The sequence below is a fragment of the Enhydra lutris genome, unplaced genomic scaffold (assembly GCF_002288905.1).
Source record: "Enhydra lutris kenyoni isolate GAN:26980312 unplaced genomic scaffold, ASM228890v2 scaffoldscaffold26, whole genome shotgun sequence".
Classification (NCBI taxonomy): Eukaryota; Metazoa; Chordata; class Mammalia; order Carnivora; family Mustelidae; genus Enhydra; species Enhydra lutris.
In genome coordinates this window covers 4,674,311-4,696,428 of record NW_019154110.1, presented here as the reverse complement: position 1 = coordinate 4,696,428, position 22,118 = coordinate 4,674,311, and the positions used below count along the sequence as shown (strand labels likewise).

Below are 22,118 nucleotides of genomic sequence, written 5' to 3'. Positions count from 1 at the left end.
ATAGACTGGCCTCTGGCAGTGACCAACATGGGGGGCTTCATACATACAGATGGGGTCATCACAGCCTTAGGAACTGTCTCCAACCCACAGTCCTTTTCCTTCGGCCTACTCAAGGGTAAAGGGAGTGAGGTCTGATTTTTCCACAGTCCTTTGGGATCTTTGGATCCCTTAGGCGGCCAGGAGTGGTGGGCCCCGTTGTGCCCGGTGCCATCCCACTTGCCTCTCTGCTGCTTGGGACTACACACTGCCCAAGAGATGGTTGGTTAGCTGGAAAGCTCTGGGCCAAGCCCCAGCTTTCAGTTTGCCAGAAGTTCATAGCAAGGCCAAATAGGCCCCAGACTCATCTCCATTTAATGGTTCTCCTTTGTCCAGGTATTCCCAACGCCAGCCCAGCAGCCAGTGGCCACACCACTAATGACCCCCAGCTACTCCTACACAACCCCCAGCCAGCCCATCACCACACCACAGTACCACCAGCTCCAGGCCAGCACCACCCCGCAATCTGCCCAGGCCCAGCCCCAGCCTTCTTCCAGCTCTCGGCAACGGCAGCAGCAGCCAAAGTAAGTGTGTGGTCAGTGGCACGGAGCAGGATCCTGGGGGCGGGTATCGTCGAGAGGCCAGCAGGCCCCGGCATAGGCAGGTACCTTGGGCCTTGTGAGAGTTGTGACCCAGGTGATAGTCCGGGATGACGCTTGCTGGGAGAAGACAGAAGAGGGTGATGTGGCTGCTGCCAAAAATAGGTGGTCCGTTTCTATAAGGATGGAAAAGGGAAGGCTTTCTTCTAGCGATCTCCGGGAGAGTCCTGATCCCAGATGCCCCTTTTTCCTGCTCCCAGGTCCAACAGCCATGCCGCCATCGACTGGGGGAAGATGGCAGAGCAGTGGCTACAGGAGAAGGAAGCCGAGAGGCGGAAACAGAAGCAGCGGCTGACACCTCGACCCTCTCCCAGCCCCATGATCGAAAGCACCCCCATGTCCATTGCCGGCGATGCCACCCCGCTCTTGGATGAGATGGATCGGTAGGGGGCCTGCCCCTAGGACTCTGGTTACCTCTGAGGCTGGGAGAGGCCCAGCTGCCCACTGCCTCACTCCCTGCCCCTCCTTTACTGTCCATAAAGTGGCGTGAATTGACATTCTCATTGGTGGTCAGCCTGGATGGGTGACAAGCTGGATGGCCTCACGAATTTGAGCTCAGTGCACGCTAGGCAGCAGTGCCCCACTTCAGGCCCTCACTGACCACTGTCCCGGGACCAGGCTGGGAGGGGTGTGGCGGGGAGGAAGAAGAGGAAGACGAGAATGAGAGTGGAACAGTTTTGTATTCTACTCCCTACAAGCCATTTTGAGCTTCTGCCCTCATCTGACTCTGGGCTGTGACCCTGGGGCACCAAGCTCAGCACATGAGTCTCCCCCAGCTCTCGCAGGGAGAAGAATGCTATTTATTCAGTTTGGGGCAGGAGGGAGAGGAGGAAAAGTATTTCTGACCCTGATGCCGACAGCCTGGGTGGCTAGCAAAGCAGAATCGCAGGGAATGTGGGGGAGCAGTGCTAACCTGCCCCGCCCCCGCCTGGCCACCTTCACCTGCTGCTGCCTCCGCTTCCTGCCTGTCATTTGAATAAACAGTGTTTCTACAGAGCACTTGGCAAAGTCTCTCTCTCTAGCATTCCGGCGCTTGAGGGGTGGCTTTCAAAGCAGTGTGTGGAGCTCGGGGGGCTCCCTGTAACTCCTCCCAGGCCATCAGAGACTGACTCAGAACAGCAAGCGGCATCTGTATCTGACTACCTGGGATCACATCCCTGCTCCGCTTCCCCAGCCCTGGGCCTGTTGGCTCTGAGCCAGCCATCTTCTCTGTAAAGTGGAGTGAGTGCTACCTGCCTGTCAGGGCAGCTGCCAGCACCGAGAGGATGTGTGAGTGCTGAGCCCAGGGCCTCGGACCTCGTAAAGCCCTAGGACCCATTAGCTGCTGTTACTACACCGGCAGGCAGCCACTCCATCTACTGGGTTCACAAGTCGCCTCTGGCATAGTGAAGAAGGGCCAAGAGTGAGTTTCAGTTTCTCAAGCCCCTCTACCTCTTCCCCCACTCTTTTTGCCAGCTGGGCCTTGGTCTGTGGTAGTACAGTACCTCTACACAGGCACGTCAGCCGCGGATGGGCCCCGTGCTTGTCCGCTCCCACACTGCCCTGGAGAAGGAAGTGCCGGGCTGTTGCAGGCGAGGCCAGTCACCCTCTTACCAGCTTGGTCCAGCCAGCCTCTGGCCCTGGCCCTCTCCCGCAGCCCCACCATGTCTTTGTGTTCTAGACTCTTGGTACTCCATGTTTCTTAAGAAGGGCCTCATCTCACAGCTTTGCAAATTGGTGCCGAGAAAGTGAGCCTTTACCCCCTCCTTTTCCGCTTAGGGCTCAGCAGAGAACTTGGAAAAGGTCATTACTGCCCAAACTTAATGAGCCTCCCATCTCGACTTTATCCCATCGTTGGCAAGAGCTGGGAGGGAAAGGCTGGTCTTCTGCCAGGAATTCAGTTCCATTCCCTTCAGCACAAAGGTCTGGAAGGGCCTAGCAGGAGCAGGGACACACCAGCCTGGAAGATGATGTTCCCTTTGGTGCCACCAGCACGTGTCTTCCTAAGGGCCACTTAGAGGAGGGAAAGGCCAGGCACAGTGGCACAGAGTGGTTAAAAGGTTAGATTTATTGGGAGTATCACTGCAGACAGCACTGCCTGTCCGCCGAGCAGATTTCACACAGACCAGTCTCCCGGAGGTGGGCAGCCTTCCCACCCCACCCTGATGTGCTCCTCTCCTGCCCCGAGCCTGCGATGTTACAGATAAACAGGCTGCACGGCCTCCCACCTACATTCCCACGGATTCCCTCCTGAAAGACACATTACCCTTCAAAAACCCCTGCAGCCCCCTGGCCCCTTAGCTCCAGCTACGCGCAGAGCCCACCCCTCCTTGCCCCGACCGGGGACGGGTTGGAGGGAGAGAGAACAGCCGCAGGGGATCAGCTACAGGCTTGATCGCATTTATTCTTCACACTGGACGCCCTGGCCTCAACTGAGATTGGGGTTGGATCCTGGGGGAGATTTCCTCTTGACCTTCTTGACTGGTGAGGTCTTCGCCCCAGCTTTCTTAGTCTGGACCGTGTTCTTCTCTCTCTTCCTGGGTGACGAAGACTCCACAACATCATCACTGGAGGGCTCCTCCCGCCGGGGGTCATTGTAACTGTCCTCACTCTCCAGGTCTTCCCGGCTGTCTGGGCTGGACTCTGACATCCTGGTCAGCTCTCTGGGGCTTACTGATCGGCTCAAGTCTGGAGGTGAAGATTCCGATTTAACTGGGCTTTTCTTCTTCATCAACTTGCCCTTCTTGACTTTTTTCTTCGGCTTTGGCTTCTCATCCAGCTCCTCTTCCTTGTCTTTCTCCTTTTCTTTTTTCTTCTTTACCTTCTTGATCACCTTGTTGCCCTGGGACTTCCCTGTGGGGCTCTCGGAGCGCCAGATGGTGATGGGAGCTGCTGAGTCCGGGGTAGTTGTGACGGTGCCCAGGCCTGGGTCAGCGGGGGCGGTGGTGGCAGGCCCCACCTGGGTGGGAATGGGAGGTTTGCTTTCTTCCTCCTCCTCCTCCTCCTCCTCTTCATTCAGGTCATCTGCCACATAGTCATGGTGGATGGGATGGTGGATCACTGCCACAGAGACAGGCCTGTAGTTTTTGCACCTGGGAGGGAAGGGGACAGGAGGAGAGAAGATTGACAGAGAGTGGGGGGCCCATGCCCCTTCGTGCCGCCCCTGTCAGCCTGCCGGCACTCACCAGCCATACCAGAACCGCTCCACACACTCCTCCTCTGGGATGAGCTCAAAGCAAGGGGACTGGATGATGTTGAAACATGTTGGACCCTCATCTCGGGAGCAGGTTGGGCCCACATCTTGGGAGTTGTCGCTATTTGTCTTCTCTGAGCAGTCCTTCAGCCTGCCACACAGAGGACTCAGCCTGGCTCCCATGCCTCTGTGACTCCCCCGGGGACCCAGAGCCAGAAGCCTAAGGGACAGCTGGCTTCCTCCCGGCTCGGCCCAGGCTGCCAAAAGACCTCCTCCCTGTGACTCCAGAGCAGAGCCAGGTTTACAAAGCTGCGGTGAGGCTAGCCGGTGCTGGGTCAAAGCTGAAGGGCGAACCACAGGGCAATGGTGGGCCTAGCTGCACCCAGGAGTCTCCCCTGGGCTGGGGGTCTCCCGAGGAGGAGGGCCCTTACCTAGACTCGCAGTCGCAGTGGCTGATGGAGTGCAGGTGCAGGTTGTGGTGGCCATAGTCCGAGGGGAAGGGGTGGATGACATGCCCAGTGCACTGCTTGTGTTTCCAGCAGCACCTGTCCGGGTCTTTGAATTCACCTGAGGGGGCGGTGGGGTCTGGGTCACACAGGGGTGGCGACAGCAGCACACCCCCACCGCCTCCCCTCGGACCCTGCCGAAGGCTCCAGTCCACCAATGGCTCTCCTTCAAGCCGCTAGCTAAAAGGTGAGCCTATGAAGTGACTCCACGTGCCCAAGTTCTCATGTACCAGGACAGAGAGAACAAGGCACCTTCTTGCAGGTCCCCCCTTGGACTCCAGCTCCTCCCATGCATGGAGGAAGACGTGAGCTGGCCCTGATGAGTTCCAGCCTGGTACAGGGTGCTACGGCTGGCTTACCCCCCTCCCCCCAGACAGGCCAGGAGGACTGAGCCTTTATCTAGCCTCTGTGAAGGTGGAACTGGGACAGGACCTCTCACTGGCCACCCCTAGGGAGGTAACCCAGGCTGGGGGTGTGTCAGTCCAAGTGGCCTTAAAAGTACTTGAGAGATGAGGGGATAGCAGCTTGGTATGAGCTTTTCCCCACCTTCCTCCTCCCTTCCCTTCTCTCCCCCAGGCTGTGAGGGCCCCAGGTCCCCCATATACCCCTGACCCACTTGGTGGCCTCCTTTTTTGCTTCTCCCATGACCCCTTTCTACCCCGGGGGGGAATAAGGCACGTGAGGCTGGACCTTGGGTCACCAACACCTCTACCTTCTTCGGCACTGCTGAACTGGGAGCAAGGGGCAGCAGAGTGGCACATCAGACAGGCCTGAGTCCAAGTCTCGGCTCTGTCACTAGCTGGGCGTCCCAGAGCACGTGACGTCTCTGAGACTTCATTTCCTTATCCATAAAATGGGGATGGCAGTAATATGTATTTTGCAGGATTGTCGAGAGGGCTCAGTTCATATATGTCAAAGAAATCCATGCACTATAAGATGCACGGCTGAAGACAGGAGTAATTGTGGCCTTGGGGAATGGGGTATGGGCCCTCCCAGCCTGGCAGGAGTAGGGGATGGGGGGTAACCCATTCAGGACCAAATACTTCCCTCCCTCCTGCCTGCCACCAGTGTCTGTTCTCTCAAGTGAGATGGATGGGGAACCCCGGGGCCCAGAGATTCCCTGGACCCACCTTCAGAGGAGAAGGTAGATGCGTCAGTGCTAGAGGGCACACCAGCCAGCAGATGTCCTCTCTCCCAGCCGGGTAACCTGTTTACATCTGAGAGAGCACAGAGTGGCAGCAGCCACAGCCCCCTCCCCATGCCCTTCATGCCTCAGCCATTCCCTGACAAGTTCCACCTGCGCCCTGGAGATTCGGAAATTTCCAAAACAACCCAACAGTGCCTATTCTCAAGGTGAGGAGAGGGACACAGAGGATGAACAGTTCAAGGCAGCCGCATGACGCAGACCCTGATGGGAAGGGAGGTGGTGGGAAGAAGGCCTGTGGAAGCAGAGAACAAGAGCGCAAGTGTTGCGGGGCTCTTGAGGAAGACTTCCTGGAAGAAGCATGGCAGGAGTGGAGTCTGGAGTAATGAATAGGAATGAGCCAGAGCCAAGGCAAGGAAGGACAATTCCAGGAATTCCCGGGGTGTAAGGAGACTGGTCAGACGGTCCCTCCCTGGGCTGAGACCCCACCACCATCAACGACCACAGGGTTGCCTTCCTGCAATGAGCTTTCCCCTTTGGGGCACTGGAGCTGAGTCCTGTCCCTTGAGCTGATTGCCAGGTCCTGGTCATCTCCTTCTATTTTCCACAGCTTGGTAAGTACTCAAAATGTATGGAAAGAATGAATAAATGAAAATTCCAGCACCTTCCTGGAGGTTCCCACCCTAGTGCTGTTCCTCTGAGCTCATCGCACCAGCATTACCCCAGGCCCCTCCCACCCTCAGTTTCTCTCCTCCAGCCTGGGGAAGTATCCCTCCGCTGTCCTCCTGCCCAAAGCTCCTGGATTCTAGGTCCCAGCCAGAAATTTTTACCTCCTCCCTCTTCACTGTTGTGGTTTTTCTTCTACAGGCAATGAATATCTTTAAACAAAACACTCTATAAACCCTGTTCCTCCCTCTAACACTGCATATCCTTTTCAATCCATATCATTCACTCCTTCCTCTAACAGACATACTAGCTTCACAAGGCACCTGTGAAGGAGGCCCAGTCCCTATCTTCAGTGAGCTCAGAGTCCACCTCTCTTCCATGCCAGCCACGTACAACATGGCAGCTACTGGACCCTTCTATCAAAAGAGCCCAGGCATCGATTTCCTTTTTATTTTTTTTAAGATTTTAATTATTTTTTTTTTAAGTAATCTCTATGTCCAACGTGGGGCTCAAACTCACAAGCCCAAGATTGAGTCCCATGCTCTACCAACTGAGCCAGCCAGACGCTCCCCGCCAACAATCTCCTAATAATTTAACCCAGTGGCCTTCTTCTTGTCTCATCTCACCCAACACTCTTGGCCATTCAATCTCTTTTCTCCTGCAAACTGTTCTGCTGACTCCCATGACAGACCTCTCTCCTCTCACTTGCCTTCCTGCTCTGACTAGCTGTTTCATTCTTTCCTGACTTCTTTGTGGTTTCCTTTTCCTCTGCTGTCTCCCTAAAATTGGTGAAGACCAGGATTCTGTGTTTGGCCTCCTTCTCAAAGACTCTACGGCCTTCTCTTGGATAATGTTATCCACTTACATGGTTTCAACATTCACCAAAAAAAAAAAAAAAAAAAAAGACATAAATCAGGGTCTCCAATCCAGACAGCTTTCCTGAGCATGTAGTTAATATCCTCTTGGATTTCCCCAAAACATCTTAGACCAGCATGTCCCATACAATCCTTTCATCTTCTCCTTACCCCCAATAAACCATCTCCTCTTATCTCTTCCATTTCAGAGAGGAACAGACACCTCATCTAGAAATCTAGGGATTGTTCTTTCCTTCACCTCTCCATCAACTTGATGACCAAGTCTTGCCATGCCTACCTGTCCCCCACATCTGCCTCTATCTTGGTTCAGACTTCCATTATCCCTAAGACCGCTGCAGGAGCCTCCTGGCTGGCCTCCTTGCCTTCTGTTTTACTACTCTCATGCAGTCTTCACAGTGCAGCCAAACTGAATTTTCTAGAATACCAACTCATCCACCATGTTCCTCCTGTTCAATAGCCATCCATTGCCTTCAGGATGAAGTGAAACTCCTTATCATGACATAACTGACACCCACCCCCAGGACCCAGGTTCTGGTTCCTTCCTCAGTTATAAGTTTCTCCCACCCATTCATCCTTCCTCCCACAACTCCCTTCTCCATTCCTTCTCTCCTGCCTCTCCCTCCCCAGAAATACCTGTTCATCTTGGAAAGGACAATGCTATTCACCCAAGTAGAATTGGTCACACATGTCTTGTGCCCCTTTACCCTGCCATGGCACTTCATGTACTTACTCTATGGCAACATGAGACAAGACCTATATTTGATCTGCCTCTGTATCTGCAAGTCCTGGGACATGAAAAGTGCCCAGCAAATGTTGGTGGATTGAATGACTACATGAGTAGAATAAAATAAACCCCCTATTGGAACCACAAAGAAACTACAGCGTTGGAAATTCTGCCCAGGGTTCAAAGCTGGGGATTTTTCTAGAGAAAGAGAATCGACCCAGGATGAGCATCTCCCCAACGTTAGGCACTGTACTGGGCTTTTAAAATATGCCTTTGATTCAAAATCCTCACCACAATCCATTCTGTCAATGGGGACTCAGAGACTCAGGTTAAAAAACCTGTCCAAAGACACAAGTTAATAGGTGGTAGGGGTAGGAGTTAACCTAATCTTCTTGGCCTTGTATGACCTGGCCTTCTTCAGCCCTGTCTACTTGGGGTTCCTATCCAAAGCCCATCCTGCTAGCTTGAAGCCTGTAGCTTCCCTACGGCACCTGCTTTTCAGCTCCAACACAGCCAATTCTTCATCCTCTGGTTTGACTCAATCTTGACTTCACCACCTCCCAGATCCAGCCTGAAGCCTAAGGGTGAGGATTCAAACTCTGCTTTATCTGACTCCAATGTTCTTGCTCTCTCCAGAGTAATGGTGAAGGCGGCTTGTAGACAGAGTCCGCTGATTAACTTTTCCCAAACCCACAAGAAGCCCTAACAGTCATAACTCTGTTTGCCAAGGGGTGGGGTTTAGTAACTCTCCTCAGATGCGAGGAAGGCAACCTGCTCTCTAGTTTCACAGACAGGAGAGCTCCTAGTGGAGCAGCAGTCCAGCGCTCCGTCAGCAGAAGTAACGGTGGCAGGCACAGGGCGAACTTCATAATGAAATGAGGAGAGTGATAGCTTGAAAGGAAGAGGGTAACTTGTAGTCTTTTTCTTGGGAGAGGCATTCAACCAGGCGCAGGGGTCTAACTCAAAACTCACAGGTAAGGCTCATTGGTACAGAATCCTCCCAGTCCTGAAGGCCGGGGAGCTCCCCCCGCCCTTGTAGCGCAGGTGGCGGGGCTCCAGGTGGGGCACCCAAGCAGCTGAATGGGGGAGGAAGGGAGGGGAAAGGGAGAGAGGAGGGAAAGTAGGGAGAAGGAGGGAGCTAGACAGTGCGATGTGCACGCGTCTCCTGGGAAATGCCCCTCTGGCCCCGCCCACATCTGGTGGTGATTGTGATGTCACGCGAGGAACCTCCAGACTCCTTCCTCCCCTCAGAGTCAATGGAACCCCCCGTCCCAGCCTGGCGACAGGGTGGGTGCTGGAGCAGGTGCTCCAGCCAGGGCCCGCATTTCTTAGGCGGCAGCCGGGCCTCTGGAGGCAGCACGGCAACGCCTTCCATCCCTACAAACTAGGGGTTGGGTTGGCAGCTCTGGCTCCATCCAGCCCAACTCTCCAGGGCCTCAGGACCCCAGTCCTCAATCATTGGTCCACGGCTCGGCGTGAGCCCGCCCCCAGGCCCTAACTCCGCCCCAGCCCAGCCCCTGTCCCCGCCTCCTTCGCCAGCTCTTCCAGTTCTAAACCCTCCTTGGTGCCACGCCCTCAGACTGAAACCCACCCCCAAACTCCTGCCCCACCCCTCTTTACCAGTGAGGCTCTCATCCCAGATGCTGGCATTGTCCTCAGTCTTTTCCTTAATCCACCTTTCAATCCTCAGTGTCGTTCTGACCCACATCGCTCTCAGCCCAGTTCTCGTCTTTACAAGACTCTTCCTCGCAGAAGTCCAATCCTGAACCTCAGCTTGGTCGAGCCAGCCGTAAACCCCAATCTCAGTTTCGCCCCAATCCAGCCCTTAACTCCGCCTCATGCTTGCTCAATGCCCCCCTCCACCCTCCCCTGGCTCTGTGTTGTCTTAGCCCAAATCTAAGCTTCAGCCGCGCTCTTCATCCGGGGCCTTGCAGCTCCTTCCAAGCTCCTCTTTGTCCCACCTTTAGCCTTCGTACCACCTCTTTCTCTCAGGCCTAAACCTTAGCTCGGCCGCTCAGGCCCAGCCCTCAGTCCCATCCCTAGTTCCTCTCCAGACCTACTGCCAGCTCTTAGTCCTACCCCCAGACCTTAGCCCCGCCCCCACCCCCGTTCTCAGCCCCGCCCCAGGCATTCTCTAAACCTCAAGCTTCCGCCGCAATCCAGCCCCTCCCAAGCGGTCGGAACCCAGCCGCGCGCCGCCCCGCCCGCCTCCCCGCAGCCAACCCGGCTTCTCCCGGCTCCTTCTCTCTCTGGAGTAAGGCGGTCTCCGGCTCGCTCGCGTTCGTTCTTTTTCTTCTTCTTCTTCTTCTTCTTTTTTTTTTTTTGCGTTTTCTCTTTCTGCCCTCACGCTCCTCCACAGAGCACAAGGCCCAGTTCTCAAGATGAGGACTTGCTGTCGGCTCCCAAACCCTCGTGGCGCCCATCCTCAGGGCCCCCTTCCCACCGCGTTCCCTCCTTGCACCCGCGCCCCCCCAACAGGCACCCTGTCCCGGAGACAACACTGCCCAATAAAGATGTCAACATAGAGCCAAGATCTCAGGTTACTCTTACCCCAAACAGTTATTAAAATAATTAAGATAGGGGCGCCTGGGTGGCTCAGTGGGTTAAAGCCTCTGCCTTGGCTTAGGTCATGATCCCAGAGTCATGGGATCGAGCCCAGCATCGGGCTCTCTGCTCAGCAGGGAGCCTGCTTCCCCCTCTCTCTCTACCTGCCTCTCTGCCTACTTGTGATCTCTGTCAAATAAATAAAAATCTTAAAAAAAAATAATTAAGATTGGGGCGCCTGGGTGGCCCAGTGGGTTAAAGCCTCTTCTTTCGGCTCAGGTCATGATCCCAGAGTCCTGGGATCGAGCCCCACATCCGGCTCTCTGCTCGGCGGGGAGCCTGTTTCCCCCTCTCTCTCTGCCTGCCTCTCTGCCTACTTGTGATCTCTCTGTGTCAAATAAATAAATAAAATCTTTAAAGAAAAAAAAGATTTTCGAGGGGCGCCTGGGTGGCTCTGTCGTTAAGCATCTGCCTTCGGCTCGGGTCATGATCCCAGGGATGGAGCCCCGCCTTCGGGCTTCCTGCACCACCGGAAGCCTGCTTCTCCCTCTCCCACTGCCCCTGCTTGTATTCCCTCTCTCAAACAAGTAAAATCTTTTTTTTTTTTTTTAAGATTTTATTTATTTATTTGACAGAGAAATCACAAGGAGGCAGAGAGGCAGGCAGAGAGAGAGAGGGAAGCAGGCTCCCTGCTGAACAGAGAGCCCCATAAGGGGCTCAATCGCAGGACGGAGCTACCCAGGCACCCCTAAGTAAAATCTTTTAAAAAATAATAATAAAGGTTTTTGAGCTCTTCCTATGTATGGTAGTGCTTTATCTTACTTCACTTAGGCAACCGCATGTGTCTCCATAGGCTTGCTGTGAGGGGAAGCAGGGCCCGCTGCATTCCATAGTAACCTACTACACACACCCCTGACACCCTTAGATACAGCATATACATGGCACATGCATCAATCACACCCGTTGCCTACACAAAAAATCTACTCCTCACACAGGGACTGATGCAATATGCACACAGAAACATGCTCCTCACAGGTATCACCCAGAAAACCGAACCACACCCCTGATCCCCACCCCAACCACCACCCCTGCAGCACAAACATTTCCACAGCAGCTCTGCGCACATGTACACACACACACACACACTCTCTCTCTCTCTCTCTGAGTTACAGGCTCTGTACAAGAGGAGGGGTGAAGAGATATGGAAAAAACAATCCCAGAGAGTGTGAAAAAGTGTTAGAGCCGTACCACCCCCACTCCACACCTCACTCCGCTCCAATTCTCTTGGCACCAGGCTCCTAAGCCAGGATATGCCTCAACAGATGGAAAAAAGGGGAGAGGATGGTGTTTAAACTGTTTTCTCCAGTCATCCAGGGTCTTTCCTGCTGCTGCCGCTCTGTCTGCATGATCCCAGCCTTCACCTTGCTCCAGACCCAGGAATCTGAGCAGATAGGGTCACTAGCCAGACTCCCCTTCCCACCTTAGCTCTCGACAGCTCAAGGAACAGCAGAAGGGAGAAGCCAGTGGGAAGGAGTATGCAGAAAAGCCAAACCTTTCAGGACAAAGTAGCTGGGTGAGAATGGTACCAGGCATGGAATGGACAGAGCACTCGCTGACTGGGAGCCCGGATTTGTGTTCTAATCTTGGCCCTCCATGGCCTCTCAGGACGACACCTGAGGCCACATGTGTCCCACCACTGTTGGGCCGAATGTCTGAGACACTCCCAGTCCATCTGACTCTGGGTCAGATGTCAACAGGGAGCAGGTTCCTCGCCACTCCTCCCTCCAATTAGTTATAGTAGATGAGGTTTTTGAGCTCTTGCCATGTATGTTGGCGCTTTACCTTATTTCATCCATGAAACCTCATCAGTATTTTTTTTTTTAAAGATTTTATTTATTTATTTCACAAACAGAGATCACAAGTAGGCAGAGAGGCAGGCAGAAAAGAGAGGAAGGGAAGCAGGCTGGCCGCCGAGCAGACAGCCCGATGCAGGGCTCGATCCCAGGACTCTGGGATCATGACCCGAGCCTAAGGCAGAGGCTCTACCCACTGAGCCACCCAGGCACCCCCCTCATCAGTATTATTAGCCTGAGGAAACCAAGGCACAGAGGATAAGTGATTTGCTTAGGAGTCTGAGAGCTCTTTCCTTTGGTTCCTTAAGCCCCAACTGTATCCTCCTACTTGGTGTCTATTCCCAAATTTTTACCATTGGATAATTGTTTTCTTTTTTTTATCCCCTTCCTGCCTTCCCTTTAAGAAATACTTCTCTTTAGAGTGCCTGGGTGGCTCAGTTGGTTGAGCATCCGACTTTTTTTTTTTTTTATATTTTATTTTATTTATTTGACAGACAGAGATCACAAGTAGCAGAGAGTCAAGCAGAGAGAGAGGAGGAAGCAGGCTCCTGGTGGAGCAGAGAGCCCGATGCGGGGCTCGATCCCAGGACCCTGGGACCATGACCTGAGCCGAAGGCAGAGGCTTTAACCCAGTGAGCCACCCAGGCACCCCGAGCATCCGACTCTTGATTTTAGCTCAGGTCATGATCTGAGGGTTCCAGAATGGAGCCCCAGCTGGGCTCCCTGCTCAGTGAGGAGTCTGCTTCTCCCTCTCCCTCTGTCCCTCTAACTGCTTGTGTGTACTCACTCTCTCTCTCTAAATTAAATGGATAAATCTTCAAAAAATAAATAAATAGGGGCACCTGTGTGGCTCAGTTGGTTAAGCCTTCAGCTCAGGTCATGATCCCTGGGTCCTGGGATCGAGCCTGGTCTCCGGCTCCCTGCTCAGCAGGAAGCCTGCTCAAGGAACCTGCTTCTCTTTTTCCCTCTGCCCGTCCTCCCCCCGCAACTCGCGTTCTCTCTCACTCGCTCTGCGTTCTCTCTCAAATAAATAAAATAATCTTTAAAAAAAAAAAAGAAAAGAAAAATAAATAAATAAATAAATACTCTGAGAACACAGTGAGAAGTGATTGAAGATGACAGTGAGAACTCAGATGAAGGACCTCCTGACTCAGAGCATGTCTTTTTCTTTTTGAAAAGGAAAAAAAGTATGCTGTTTTTCTCTCTTCTTCTTTTTTTTTTTTTCTTATTTTAAGTAAGCTCTAGGCCTAACATGGAACATGGAGTTTGAACTCACGACCCTGAGATCAACAGTCACAGGCTCTACCAAGTGAGTCGGCCAGGTGCTCCTATGCTGTTTGTTTGTTTTAATCAGGTTTTAAAATATAAAAAGACACTACTCATAAATTTATGCTCATATCACTAATAATGTTAGATAGATATTAGCACATCCTTTTTTTTTTTTTAAGATTTTATTTATTTATTTGTCAGAGGGAGACAGTGAGAGAGCAAGCAAGCACAAGCAGGGGGAGCAACAGGCAGAGGGAGAAGCAGGCTTCCCACCAACCAAGGTGGCCAGAAGTGAGACTCGATCCCAGGACCCTGGGAATCACGACCTGAGCCAAAGGCAGACGCTGAACCAACTGAGCCACCCAGGCATCCCTACATAGCACATCTTCTGAGTAAGAGACAAACCCACACCGCCCTGGGCCTTCTGGTCAACCCAAAGAGCATCCAAAACTCAATCACTTTTTACTGTGTTCCCCTCAGTGAAGTATTTTTTTAAAGAGAAGGCGAGGGCGCCTGGGTGGCTCAGTGGGTTAAGCCTCTGCCTTCAGCTCAGGTCATGATCTCAGGGTCATGGGATCGAGTCCCTCATCGGGCTCTCTGCTCAGCAGGGAGCCTGCTTCCTCCTCTCTCTCTGCCTGCCTCTCTGCCTACTTGTGATTTCTGTCTGTCAAATAAATAAATAATCTTTAAAAAAAAAAAAGAGAGAGAGAAGGCGAGAAGGGAGTGAAAAAAATAAAACAATTATCCAGTGGTAGAAATTTAGGAATAAACACCAAGTAGGGGGACACAGTTGGAGATGAGGAACCAAAGAAAAGCGCTCTCAAAGCCAACCACTGCGAGTGGGACAGCCAGAATCCAGCAGGAAGCTTGAGTCCCAGGATAGCCATCTAGCCCTGCCCGTTCCACATCCCTCATCCCCAACAAAGGACTCCAGTCCCCAAACTGCTAAAAACAGAGATTTTAATGCATAAGGCACAGTGTGAGGCTGGGATCATTAAGCATCCTCCTACTCCAAAGGGCCCAGCAGGCTAAGCAAAAGCAGCAGGGATTACCTCCCCACTGCTGGGCACCCTGGAGAGCCCCCAGAGGAGGGGGACATCTAGTCTTTGGCATGGTGCCCAGGGCAGGGAGCAACTAGCATGGTCCCTGTTACCCCTCCAGGGGTACTGCCATCAAGAGGCAGCTCTTTGGTCTGGAAAAACAATCAGTGCAAATGTCCAGGGTTGAGCTCTAGGGGAGTCAAGGTGGCACAGTGCCCCAGGGCTGGGCAGGTGCTGGACAGTCCCCTTACCGCTCATGGGCAACACGTGGGCTTCTTCTTGCTGGCAGTTAGGTAGAGGTTGCTGTCATCACTGTGGATGCCTTCAAGAAGAGCGGGAAATACATGAAGCAGGGATCAGAGGTGCCCCACGCTCTCTGCCAGCCCCCCAGCCAGGCAGGCAGGCACTCACGGACAACATCCCCAATGCGCCGGGCCCCTGATTTCTCTAGCTCAGCCAGCACATTGGCCTCAAAGGTCAGCGCTGCCACACGGAAGAAGAATTCCCGAACATTTTCACCTGACACATGGAGCAGATGGGCACTCAGAGGCCATTCCAGGCGCTCGGGTCCCTGGGTACGGATCGAGGGACAGGAGGGAGAGGCCAGGTAGACAGGAGCACCACAGCAGAAAACCCAAAGCCTCTGACTCACCAGTGAGAGATGAGACCGCCCAGTACTCAGCCTTCATCTCTTGGGCCACCTTGAGTGCGTCTTTCTCCATCAGTACATACTGAGCGGGAGTCTAAGGGAAGGTTGGAGTCAGATGGCAAGGGGCGATGGGGTCCCCTCCCCGAGTTGGTAGCCGCCCCTTCCCCAGGACACACTCACACTCAAGTCCTTCTTGGAACCCACAAGGAAGAGCAGCACACTGGACGGGTCATTCTCCTTGAGGGCATCGGCTAGCCACTGTCTGCCACAGAGGATAGACAACCAAGGACGGGTGAGCTGGAGAGGCTCCTCCTGCTGACACTCACAGGCAGGCTCACCACCTTCTCTCTGGTCCTCGATGCATTCTTCTCCTTCCCTACTAATGCCCCTGACCACCCCCTCTTTTCTGTGCCCTCTCTTCCTGGAGCCCCCAGTATCGTTCAGCATCCGCACATACTTGGTATGTTCCAAGGAGGCCACATCATTCAGGTTGAAGACAATGATGATGGCTGGAAAAGTGGCAAAAACAGCAGACATTACTAGCTCATTTCCCCAACCCCTCAGCCCTAGCTTAGACACCAGGAACCCCCACCTGCCCCACTTCACCGAGGCCCTTACCTTGAGCTCCTCGGTAATAGGTTGATGCAATGCACTTGAACCTCTCCTGTCCAGCAGTATCCCAGCTGGGAGGAAGGAGGGGGGTACAACACAGGTATATGGGAAGGGGGCATGAGATGGGGTTCAGGTGCTGGGGGAAGAATGGCTGGAATGTATGGAGGTAGCACTCACAGCTGCAGACTGAAGGGGATGCCCAACACTTCAAATCGTTCCATCTCAAAGTCCACTCCAATGGTGGCCTTGTAATTCTTATCAAAAGTGTCTTTGCAGAACCTGAGGGAGCACGGGATGCTCTGGCCCTGAGCCCAGCCCACGTGGCTAGGTCTGGCCGAACCCTGCCCAGCCCAGCTCAATCCAGCTCAACGAGAGCACCTTCTTACCTGTTGATGAGACAAGTCTTGCCCACTGACAGGTCCCCCACCACAATGACTTTGGAGATCTTAAATCTGCAGGACACAAAAGGGAGCAGGAGGAGTGAGCACTAACTCTTCCAACCTAGGGTGTCTCAATGTTCCTTACTAAGTCCATAAAGGTAGCTGCACCAAGGCTGAGGTTACCATGGACAGGAGGCCTCCCAGGCGGCTTGCCTGGACACATACGCTTGCAGAAGAGTGTTTTGTACTTCAGCATCAGAAAGCCATGAATGCGAATCCCAGTTCTTCCATTGACCAGCTGTGTGACTTGGGACAAGTTACTTAGCTTCCCTGAGCCTCAGTTTCAACACTCGTTAGGTGGAGATTAGTATATATTCTATAGGGTTGTTGTGAAGGTTATAATGATATTAATGTCCTATATTCTGAGATAAATGTCCTATATATTCTCCCCTTCACTCCTCCACATACATTTTAACATCTCTGAAATCAGGATACATCTTTTTTCTTAAGTGCCCCCCCTTTTTAAAGATTTTATTGGGATGTCTGGGTGCCTCAGTCGTTAAGCCTCTGCCTTTGGCCCAGGTCATGATACCAGGGCCCTGGGATCCAGCACCACATCAGGCTCCCTGCTTGGGGTGAGCCTACTTTTCTCTCTCTCTCTCTGCCTGCTGCTCCCCCGCTGTGCTCTGTCTATATATATCAAATAAATAAATAAAGATTTATTTATTTGACACAGAGAAAGAGAGAGAGAGCAGGGGCTCAATGTGGGGCTCAATCCCAGGACCCCGGGATCATAACCTGAACCAAAGGCTGTCACTTAACCCACTGTGCCACCCAGGCACCCCATGAAATCAGATGATGTTAGGTAAAACAAATAGGTAAAATAAAAAATGGACGGTGTTTTTCATTTAATAAAAGATAATAATAGTAACCAACACACTGCCTGGCACACAGTAAATGCTCTATTACTGACCCGCCCACAAATTTTATCAGGATTACCTTCTTTTACCCATAATGGGACACATCCCTACAGGCACAGCCCTCTGTCCTGGGGCTCAAATGTATGGTATGTGGGAACGTGACCTGGGGACCACCCTCTCCTGTTAGACACCTTCTTTATGTGAAGAAGTGAAGGGCCACCTCTCTACCCCACCCCATTTCATAGGATTCATCACATCCTTGCTGGGAAGAAAAGGGAGAACACATTGGTATAAAAAAGGGGGAATTACCATACAGCTGGTTGAGGCTGAAATGGAGACCCCCCGGGGGGGGTGGTGCTTGTGTATCCTAGCTTTGACTGAGACTTCCTTTCTTTGTTAAGGGTGTCTAACTCACCCCACGGTGCCTGTCCGGTGCTCCTGGCAGGCGCAGATGACGCGGGGATGGAAGTCTTTGTGCACGTGCAAAGCGGCCTCCTTCCTCAGGCACTGAGAGGGATAGAAGAGAACGGGACTCACCCACTCCTGGCCCACGTCCCGCAGCCAAGCTGCCCTGGGCGGGGGTAAGGGACCACCCAGAAGCAGCAGACCTCGCTGGGCCGCAGGGCTGGGCCCAGGCCTCTAACTGAACTGGTGCCGCCTCCTCCCCGCCCACACCCCATCGCAGCCAGAAGCCCGACGTGGCCCTGGCGCCTACCTGGGGCAGCTCCGCCAGGACGCGGTCCCTCCGCACCGGAGCCAGAATGTTCATCTCGCCTGCGACCTTGCGGGGAGCCCCGAGAAGGCGCGGGGACCTGATCCGTCCCAGCGACCTGGGCCCGTGGAGACCCGACAATCACCCGCGACCGGGGTGTCCCGACTATAACTCTGGGCCACGGGGAGCCTACGGGAGCCCGCGGCCTCGGGGACGCTACGACCACGGCGGGCCACGGGGATGAGACGATCATCCGGGGCCGGGGCGAACCCACAATCACCCGGGCCCGTGGCGTCCCGACGACTACTCGGGGGCGGGGTGACTCCGCCAAATGGGGGCGGGAAGTCCCGTCGGAGGGGGGCCGGGCCCGCGCAGACCCCACAATAACTCGGGGCCGGATAGTTCCTACAATGACTCGGGGCCGCGGTGACCCGACGACACCTCGGGGTTGAGGCTGCCCTACCATAACAGCTGCCAGTGGGCGCCGAGCGGCCCCGCCGCACGGGGTCAGTGTGGGCAGGGATGGCGCTGCAAGGCCCGCGGACTTCTAGAGGAGGGGGCCAGGGGCCCAGTCCGCCGCAGGGCCCGTCGTCCCACTCCGCTCTCCCTCCGCGAGCGCTGTAACATGATCCCCGGAAATTCCTGGAGAAGGGCCGCCCCCTGCCCCTCTCCCGGCAGCTCCCGGCCTTGCAGCCTGTCCCAGCCTCCCCCTCCTAACCTCCCCACCGCGCTGGCCCAGCTCTGAGTACCCTGCCAGACCGCTCAAGGGCATCAGGACCGCCTCCAACCAGGCTGGAACCCGCCCAGATCGAAGTCCCCCAGGTCGCTCTCCGCTGCGCCTCGGGGCCGGACTCCGGCTCCAAGGGGACCCTTACCAGGTCAAATTGGTGATGGAGAATCGGTGATTGCTACGCAGTATCTGGCTGGGCCAGGAACGGCGGGGAGGGGAAAGGAGGAGAGAAGGGGCCCAAGGAGAGGCGGCGCTTCCCTCCTCAACTCCAGGCCCAGGACGTGACTCATAGAGTCTGCCCCCGCTCGCCTTTCTGCCCGGGATAGGGGTGGGGTGGGGGGAAGCAGACAGGGATGCCAGGGTCGGAACGGGATGCACACGGAGGAAAGAGACGTCCAAATTCTGGGGTGTTTTCCTTCAAGTCTCCCGTGTAGACTGAGGGGTGGGAGGCCAAAGACCAACTTGCCTCCCTCGTCTAAAGAAGGGTTAAGTGGACCTGAAACTTTGCCCTTTGGGTAGGTCGCCGCTCTGGTACCCGCGTTCTGTCTGATCCCATTGGAATCAAGGACAATTTTTCCATTTCGCAGTTCTGCAGGGTAGAGGAGGAGTGTAGTATACAATAATTCTCACCGTCAAAGGGGAGATCTGGTTCTAAAGAGAGAAGGAGGAAAACAGGGCAGGGTGGAGGTGGGACAGAAACAGACCCTCAGAGAAGCAAACCTAATTTTTATTAAAACTTGTTCTGTGTCGGGAACTGAATTTGAGGATGCAGATATGACTGGAGCAGGGAAAGGAAGACTAATTAAAGGGAGTAGACTGAATGAAATTCACAAGAACTAGGGAGCCCTAGAGAAATCTGTACCCCGGGTGTTTGGAATATTGGTAGTTTCAAGTGCGGGAAAACGCACGAAATCTGTCACAGGTAAAGAAGAGTAGAAGTTGTTAGAGGGACTTGGACCAGACAGATTCTTTTTTTTTTTTTTTTTTAAGATTTTATTTATTTATTTGAAACACAGAGAGAGAGATCACAAGTATGCAGAGAGGCAGGCATAGAGAGAGAGAGGAGAAAGCAGGCTCCCGGCTGAGCAGAGAGCCCGATGCGGGCCTAGATCCCAGGACCCTGAGATCATGACCCGAGCCGAAGGCAGAGGCTTAACCCACTGAGCCACCTAGGCGCCCCAGACAGATTCTTAAAGTTCTTTTTTGTTTGTTTTGAGAGAGAGAGAGAGAGCGCGCGCACAAGCGGGGCGAGAGGCAGAAGGAGAGGGAAAAGCAGGCTTCCCGCTGAGGAGGGAGCCAGATGCAGGGCTCTCTCCAAGGACCCCGAGATTATGATCTGACCCGAAAACGGCCGCTTAACTGACTGAGCCACCTAGGCGCCCCTGGACCACACAATTTCTGCTCCAACATTCTAGAACTTTACTTCACCCTCCCCGAGTCAACCTAATTATACTCCATCCTGTTTTCAGTGTTACTATCTCCTGGACCTGCAGTACTCTTTCCTCAAGATGGGAAAGCGCTCAGGACCAGACAGTGGCTACACCATCCATATCCAACAGCCGCAACAAATAAACACGTGTCTACAAAAAAACTACAACCTCCAAGAAGCTTTACACTCTTTTGAGGGAAGAGGTGGCGCATGCTTGATCACTCTCCCGAGGAAATTAAACCTAACTACCATTCCCAGAGGGCGCCGCGCTACAGATTATCCAATCAGCTTTAAATAAAAAGCATCGCGAGTCTTCGGTGAGACTCTGCTCTATAAGCCCCTGGAAACGAGCGTTGGAAATCCCTTTTACGAAGATGGCGCCGAAAGCTAAGAAGGAAGGTTTGTGCTGGAGCTGGGGGGGTGACTACGGGTAGCTGGCGTGAGATCCCCTCGGAGTGAACGGACCGGGAGGACAATGGCTGAGCTAAGCCTTGCGGTGTCTGCTTCGGAGCCGCTTCTGGGATTCTGGCACGCTGCGGTGCGTGTGGGCCCAGCCGCATGGGCTGGGCTTCTGTGAGGAGGTTGGGGAGGCAAGCCCGGCCGGCACCACCTCTCGGGGCTGCCGGACTGTTGGCTTTGGGGAACAACACGCATCCACAGGACGGAGCTCCACGTCTCCAGACCTGTAAAAAATTACAGTCTTCAACTTAGTTTCCTTTTTTTTTTTTTTTCCGCGCTAGAGCTATATAGGTAGGTAAAACCACTAACACATATCTTGTCAGATATCAGCCTGTCGATCATTGCTAGTTCCTTTTTTTCTTCGTCGTATTCCTGGAGTTACCCTTAAGTTCGCCCCAGCATCGTGCATATGATGGAAAAATTTTAACCTGAGACTTGTGATGTCTTCAAAGGAACCACTGATGCACGTGTGGCCTGGAGCGCCCGCTAGGGGTTTTGAGTAAGGAAGTGACTGGTTTCTGAATCCCGTGCCCTCATTTTCCTTCTTTCTCTCAGCCCTTGCCCCTCCCAAAGCCGAAGCCAAAGCAAAGGCTTTGAAGGCCAAGAAAGCGGTGCTGAAAGGCGTCCACAGTCACAAAAAAAAGAAGATCCGCACATCACCTACGTTCCGACGACCCAAGACTCTGCGTCTCCGAAGGCAGCCCAAATACCCTCGAAAGAGCGCCCCCAGGAGAAACAAGTCAGTACTGCCCTTTCCCTTGGAAAGATGTTGGGTAGCCGTTTGTAATTTGGAAATTTACCAAACGTGTAGCACAGCTTCGGGAATACATGTTAGTACGTAGTGTGTGTCTCTAAGGGGAATGTGAAGAGATTGTTAATGCCTGAGTTAAGAACAAGAGGAGACGTTTTTACAGTATTGACGGGAACAGTTTAAAACAGCTCAGTGATTATTAAGGTTAATTGTTAGGTTAATTGTTGCTTTATATATGGTCAGCGTTTTAGATTCTGCTTTCTTTGAGTGTATAGTGGGACTTTAATTTTTTATTTATTTATTTATTTTTTGAGTTCCAGGTTTAGCTGTTCATTGCAGCTATTCCTGTAGGGAATAACCCTTGAGGGTGACAGTGTGGGGTGATTCTAGGTTGATAAGGACACTGTTAAAAAATCTGTATTGGAAAGGGAAGACCTGCAACAGTGTATAAAGCAGTCTTTCATTTACTGTCTTAAGTCTTTACACTCAAAAAATGGGGAAATGGGCAAAAGGTTTAGGGTCTTGAGTGTTTTGGTGCCACACTACTAATGATAAAACTGAGCTTAGGGGGCCACAGATTCGAACAGTAGTAATAACTGTCACCTCCCAGTGCTGCTGCTGCTTTTTTCTTTTCTTTTTTTTTTAAGATTTTTATTTATTTGACAGAGATCACAAGTGGGCAGAAAGAGAGGGGGAAGCAGGCTCCCGGCCGAGCAGAGAGCCCAATGCGGGGCTTGATCCCAGGACCCCGAGATCACGACCCGAGCCGAAGGCAGAGGCCCAACCCACGGAGCCACACAGGCGCCCCTTCTTTTCTTTTTTTTTTTTTTTTTAAGATTTTATCTATTTATTTGACAGAGATCACAAGTAGGCAGAGAGGCAGACAGATAGAGAGGTGGAAGCAGGCTCTCTGCAGAGCAGAGAGCCCCATGTGGGGCTCGATCCCAGGACACTGGGACCATAACCTGAGCCGAAGGCAGAGGCTTTAACCCACTGAGCCACCCATGTGCCCTTTTTTTTTTTTTTTTTTTTTTTTTTTTTTTTTTTT

General features: G+C 53.2%; 4 protein-coding genes across 9 annotated transcripts in view; 2 read left to right on the top strand and 2 right to left on the bottom strand.

Moving 5' to 3' along the window:
* LOC111151321 (SPT6 homolog, histone chaperone) overlaps nt 1-1,631 on the top strand; it is a 33,312-nt gene extending 31,681 nt beyond the window's left edge. For both annotated transcript variants that reach the window (XM_022509231.1, XM_022509232.1), the window contains exons 36-37: nt 373-560; nt 836-1,631. In XM_022509231.1, the coding sequence (XP_022364939.1) occupies nt 373-560; nt 836-1,022 (375 nt within the window). In that variant the 3' untranslated portion in view covers nt 1,023-1,631. The remainder of the gene's footprint in view (nt 1-372; nt 561-835) is intronic.
* Nucleotides 1,632-2,673: 1,042 nt separating this feature from the next.
* Nucleotides 2,674-9,830, bottom strand: LOC111151398 (protein interacting with cyclin A1). Of its 3 annotated transcripts, none has more exons than XM_022509390.1 (5): nt 9,343-9,830; nt 5,444-5,530; nt 4,239-4,374; nt 3,800-3,958; nt 2,674-3,706 (listed from the first exon to the last, which is right to left on the bottom strand). In XM_022509390.1, exons 1-5 carry the CDS (start codon nt 9,428-9,430, stop codon nt 3,043-3,045), a joined length of 1,134 nt encoding a protein of 377 aa, XP_022365098.1. In that variant the 5' UTR covers nt 9,431-9,830; the 3' UTR covers nt 2,674-3,042. The 3 variants fall into 3 exon arrangements, with proteins under 3 accessions (XP_022365098.1, XP_022365097.1, XP_022365099.1); XM_022509389.1 differs by lacking the exon at nt 9,343-9,830 and adding an exon at nt 8,695-8,739; XM_022509391.1 differs by lacking the exon at nt 3,800-3,958.
* A 4,501-nt stretch (nt 9,831-14,331) lies between these two features.
* LOC111151476 (RAB34, member RAS oncogene family) lies at nt 14,332-18,626 on the bottom strand. Of its 3 annotated transcripts, XM_022509491.1 has the most exons (11): nt 18,577-18,626; nt 17,705-17,917; nt 17,405-17,496; nt 16,076-16,141; nt 15,867-15,968; nt 15,696-15,760; nt 15,535-15,586; nt 15,258-15,339; nt 15,081-15,171; nt 14,840-14,947; nt 14,332-14,750 (listed from the first exon to the last, which is right to left on the bottom strand). In XM_022509491.1, the coding sequence occupies exons 2-11, from the start codon at nt 17,756-17,758 to the stop codon at nt 14,683-14,685; spliced, it is 780 nt and encodes a 259-aa protein (XP_022365199.1). In that variant the 5' UTR covers nt 17,759-17,917; nt 18,577-18,626; the 3' UTR covers nt 14,332-14,682. The 3 variants fall into 3 exon arrangements, with proteins under 3 accessions (XP_022365199.1, XP_022365198.1, XP_022365196.1); XM_022509490.1 differs by having other exon boundaries at nt 14,335-14,947; XM_022509488.1 differs by lacking the exon at nt 18,577-18,626 and having other exon boundaries at nt 14,335-14,947; nt 17,705-18,026.
* A 1,566-nt stretch (nt 18,627-20,192) lies between these two features.
* LOC111151633 (ribosomal protein L23a) overlaps nt 20,193-22,118 on the top strand; it is a 3,859-nt gene continuing 1,933 nt past the window's right edge. Inside the window, exons 1-2 of the mRNA XM_022509748.1 lie at nt 20,193-20,259; nt 20,875-21,058. Of these exons, the coding sequence (XP_022365456.1) occupies nt 20,235-20,259; nt 20,875-21,058 (209 nt within the window). The 5' untranslated portion in view covers nt 20,193-20,234. The remainder of the gene's footprint in view (nt 20,260-20,874; nt 21,059-22,118) is intronic.

Excerpts from the sequence above, each read along its gene's own strand:
- LOC111151398 (XM_022509390.1), bottom strand. The coding sequence starts at position 9,430 with ATGTGGGTCAGAACGACACTGAGGATTGAAAGGTGGATTAAGGAAAAG. Across the intron at positions 5,531-9,342 it reads CTGGGATGAGAGCCTCACTG|ATGTAAACAGGTTACCCGGC; the intron begins GTAAAGAGGGGT and ends GTGCTCTCTCAG. Across the intron at positions 3,959-4,238 it reads CACTGCGACTGCGAGTCTAG|GCTGAAGGACTGCTCAGAGA; the intron begins GTAAGGGCCCTC and ends TCTGTGTGGCAG.
- LOC111151476 (XM_022509490.1), bottom strand. The coding sequence starts at position 17,758 with ATGAACATTCTGGCTCCGGTGCGGAGGGACCGCGTCCTGGCGGAGCTG. Across the intron at positions 15,761-15,866 it reads ATCCCCTTCAGTCTGCAGCT|CTGGGATACTGCTGGACAGG; the intron begins GTGAGTGCTACC and ends CCTTCCTCCCAG. Across the intron at positions 15,587-15,695 it reads CTATTACCGAGGAGCTCAAG|CCATCATCATTGTCTTCAAC; the intron begins GTAAGGGCCTCG and ends CCACTTTTCCAG.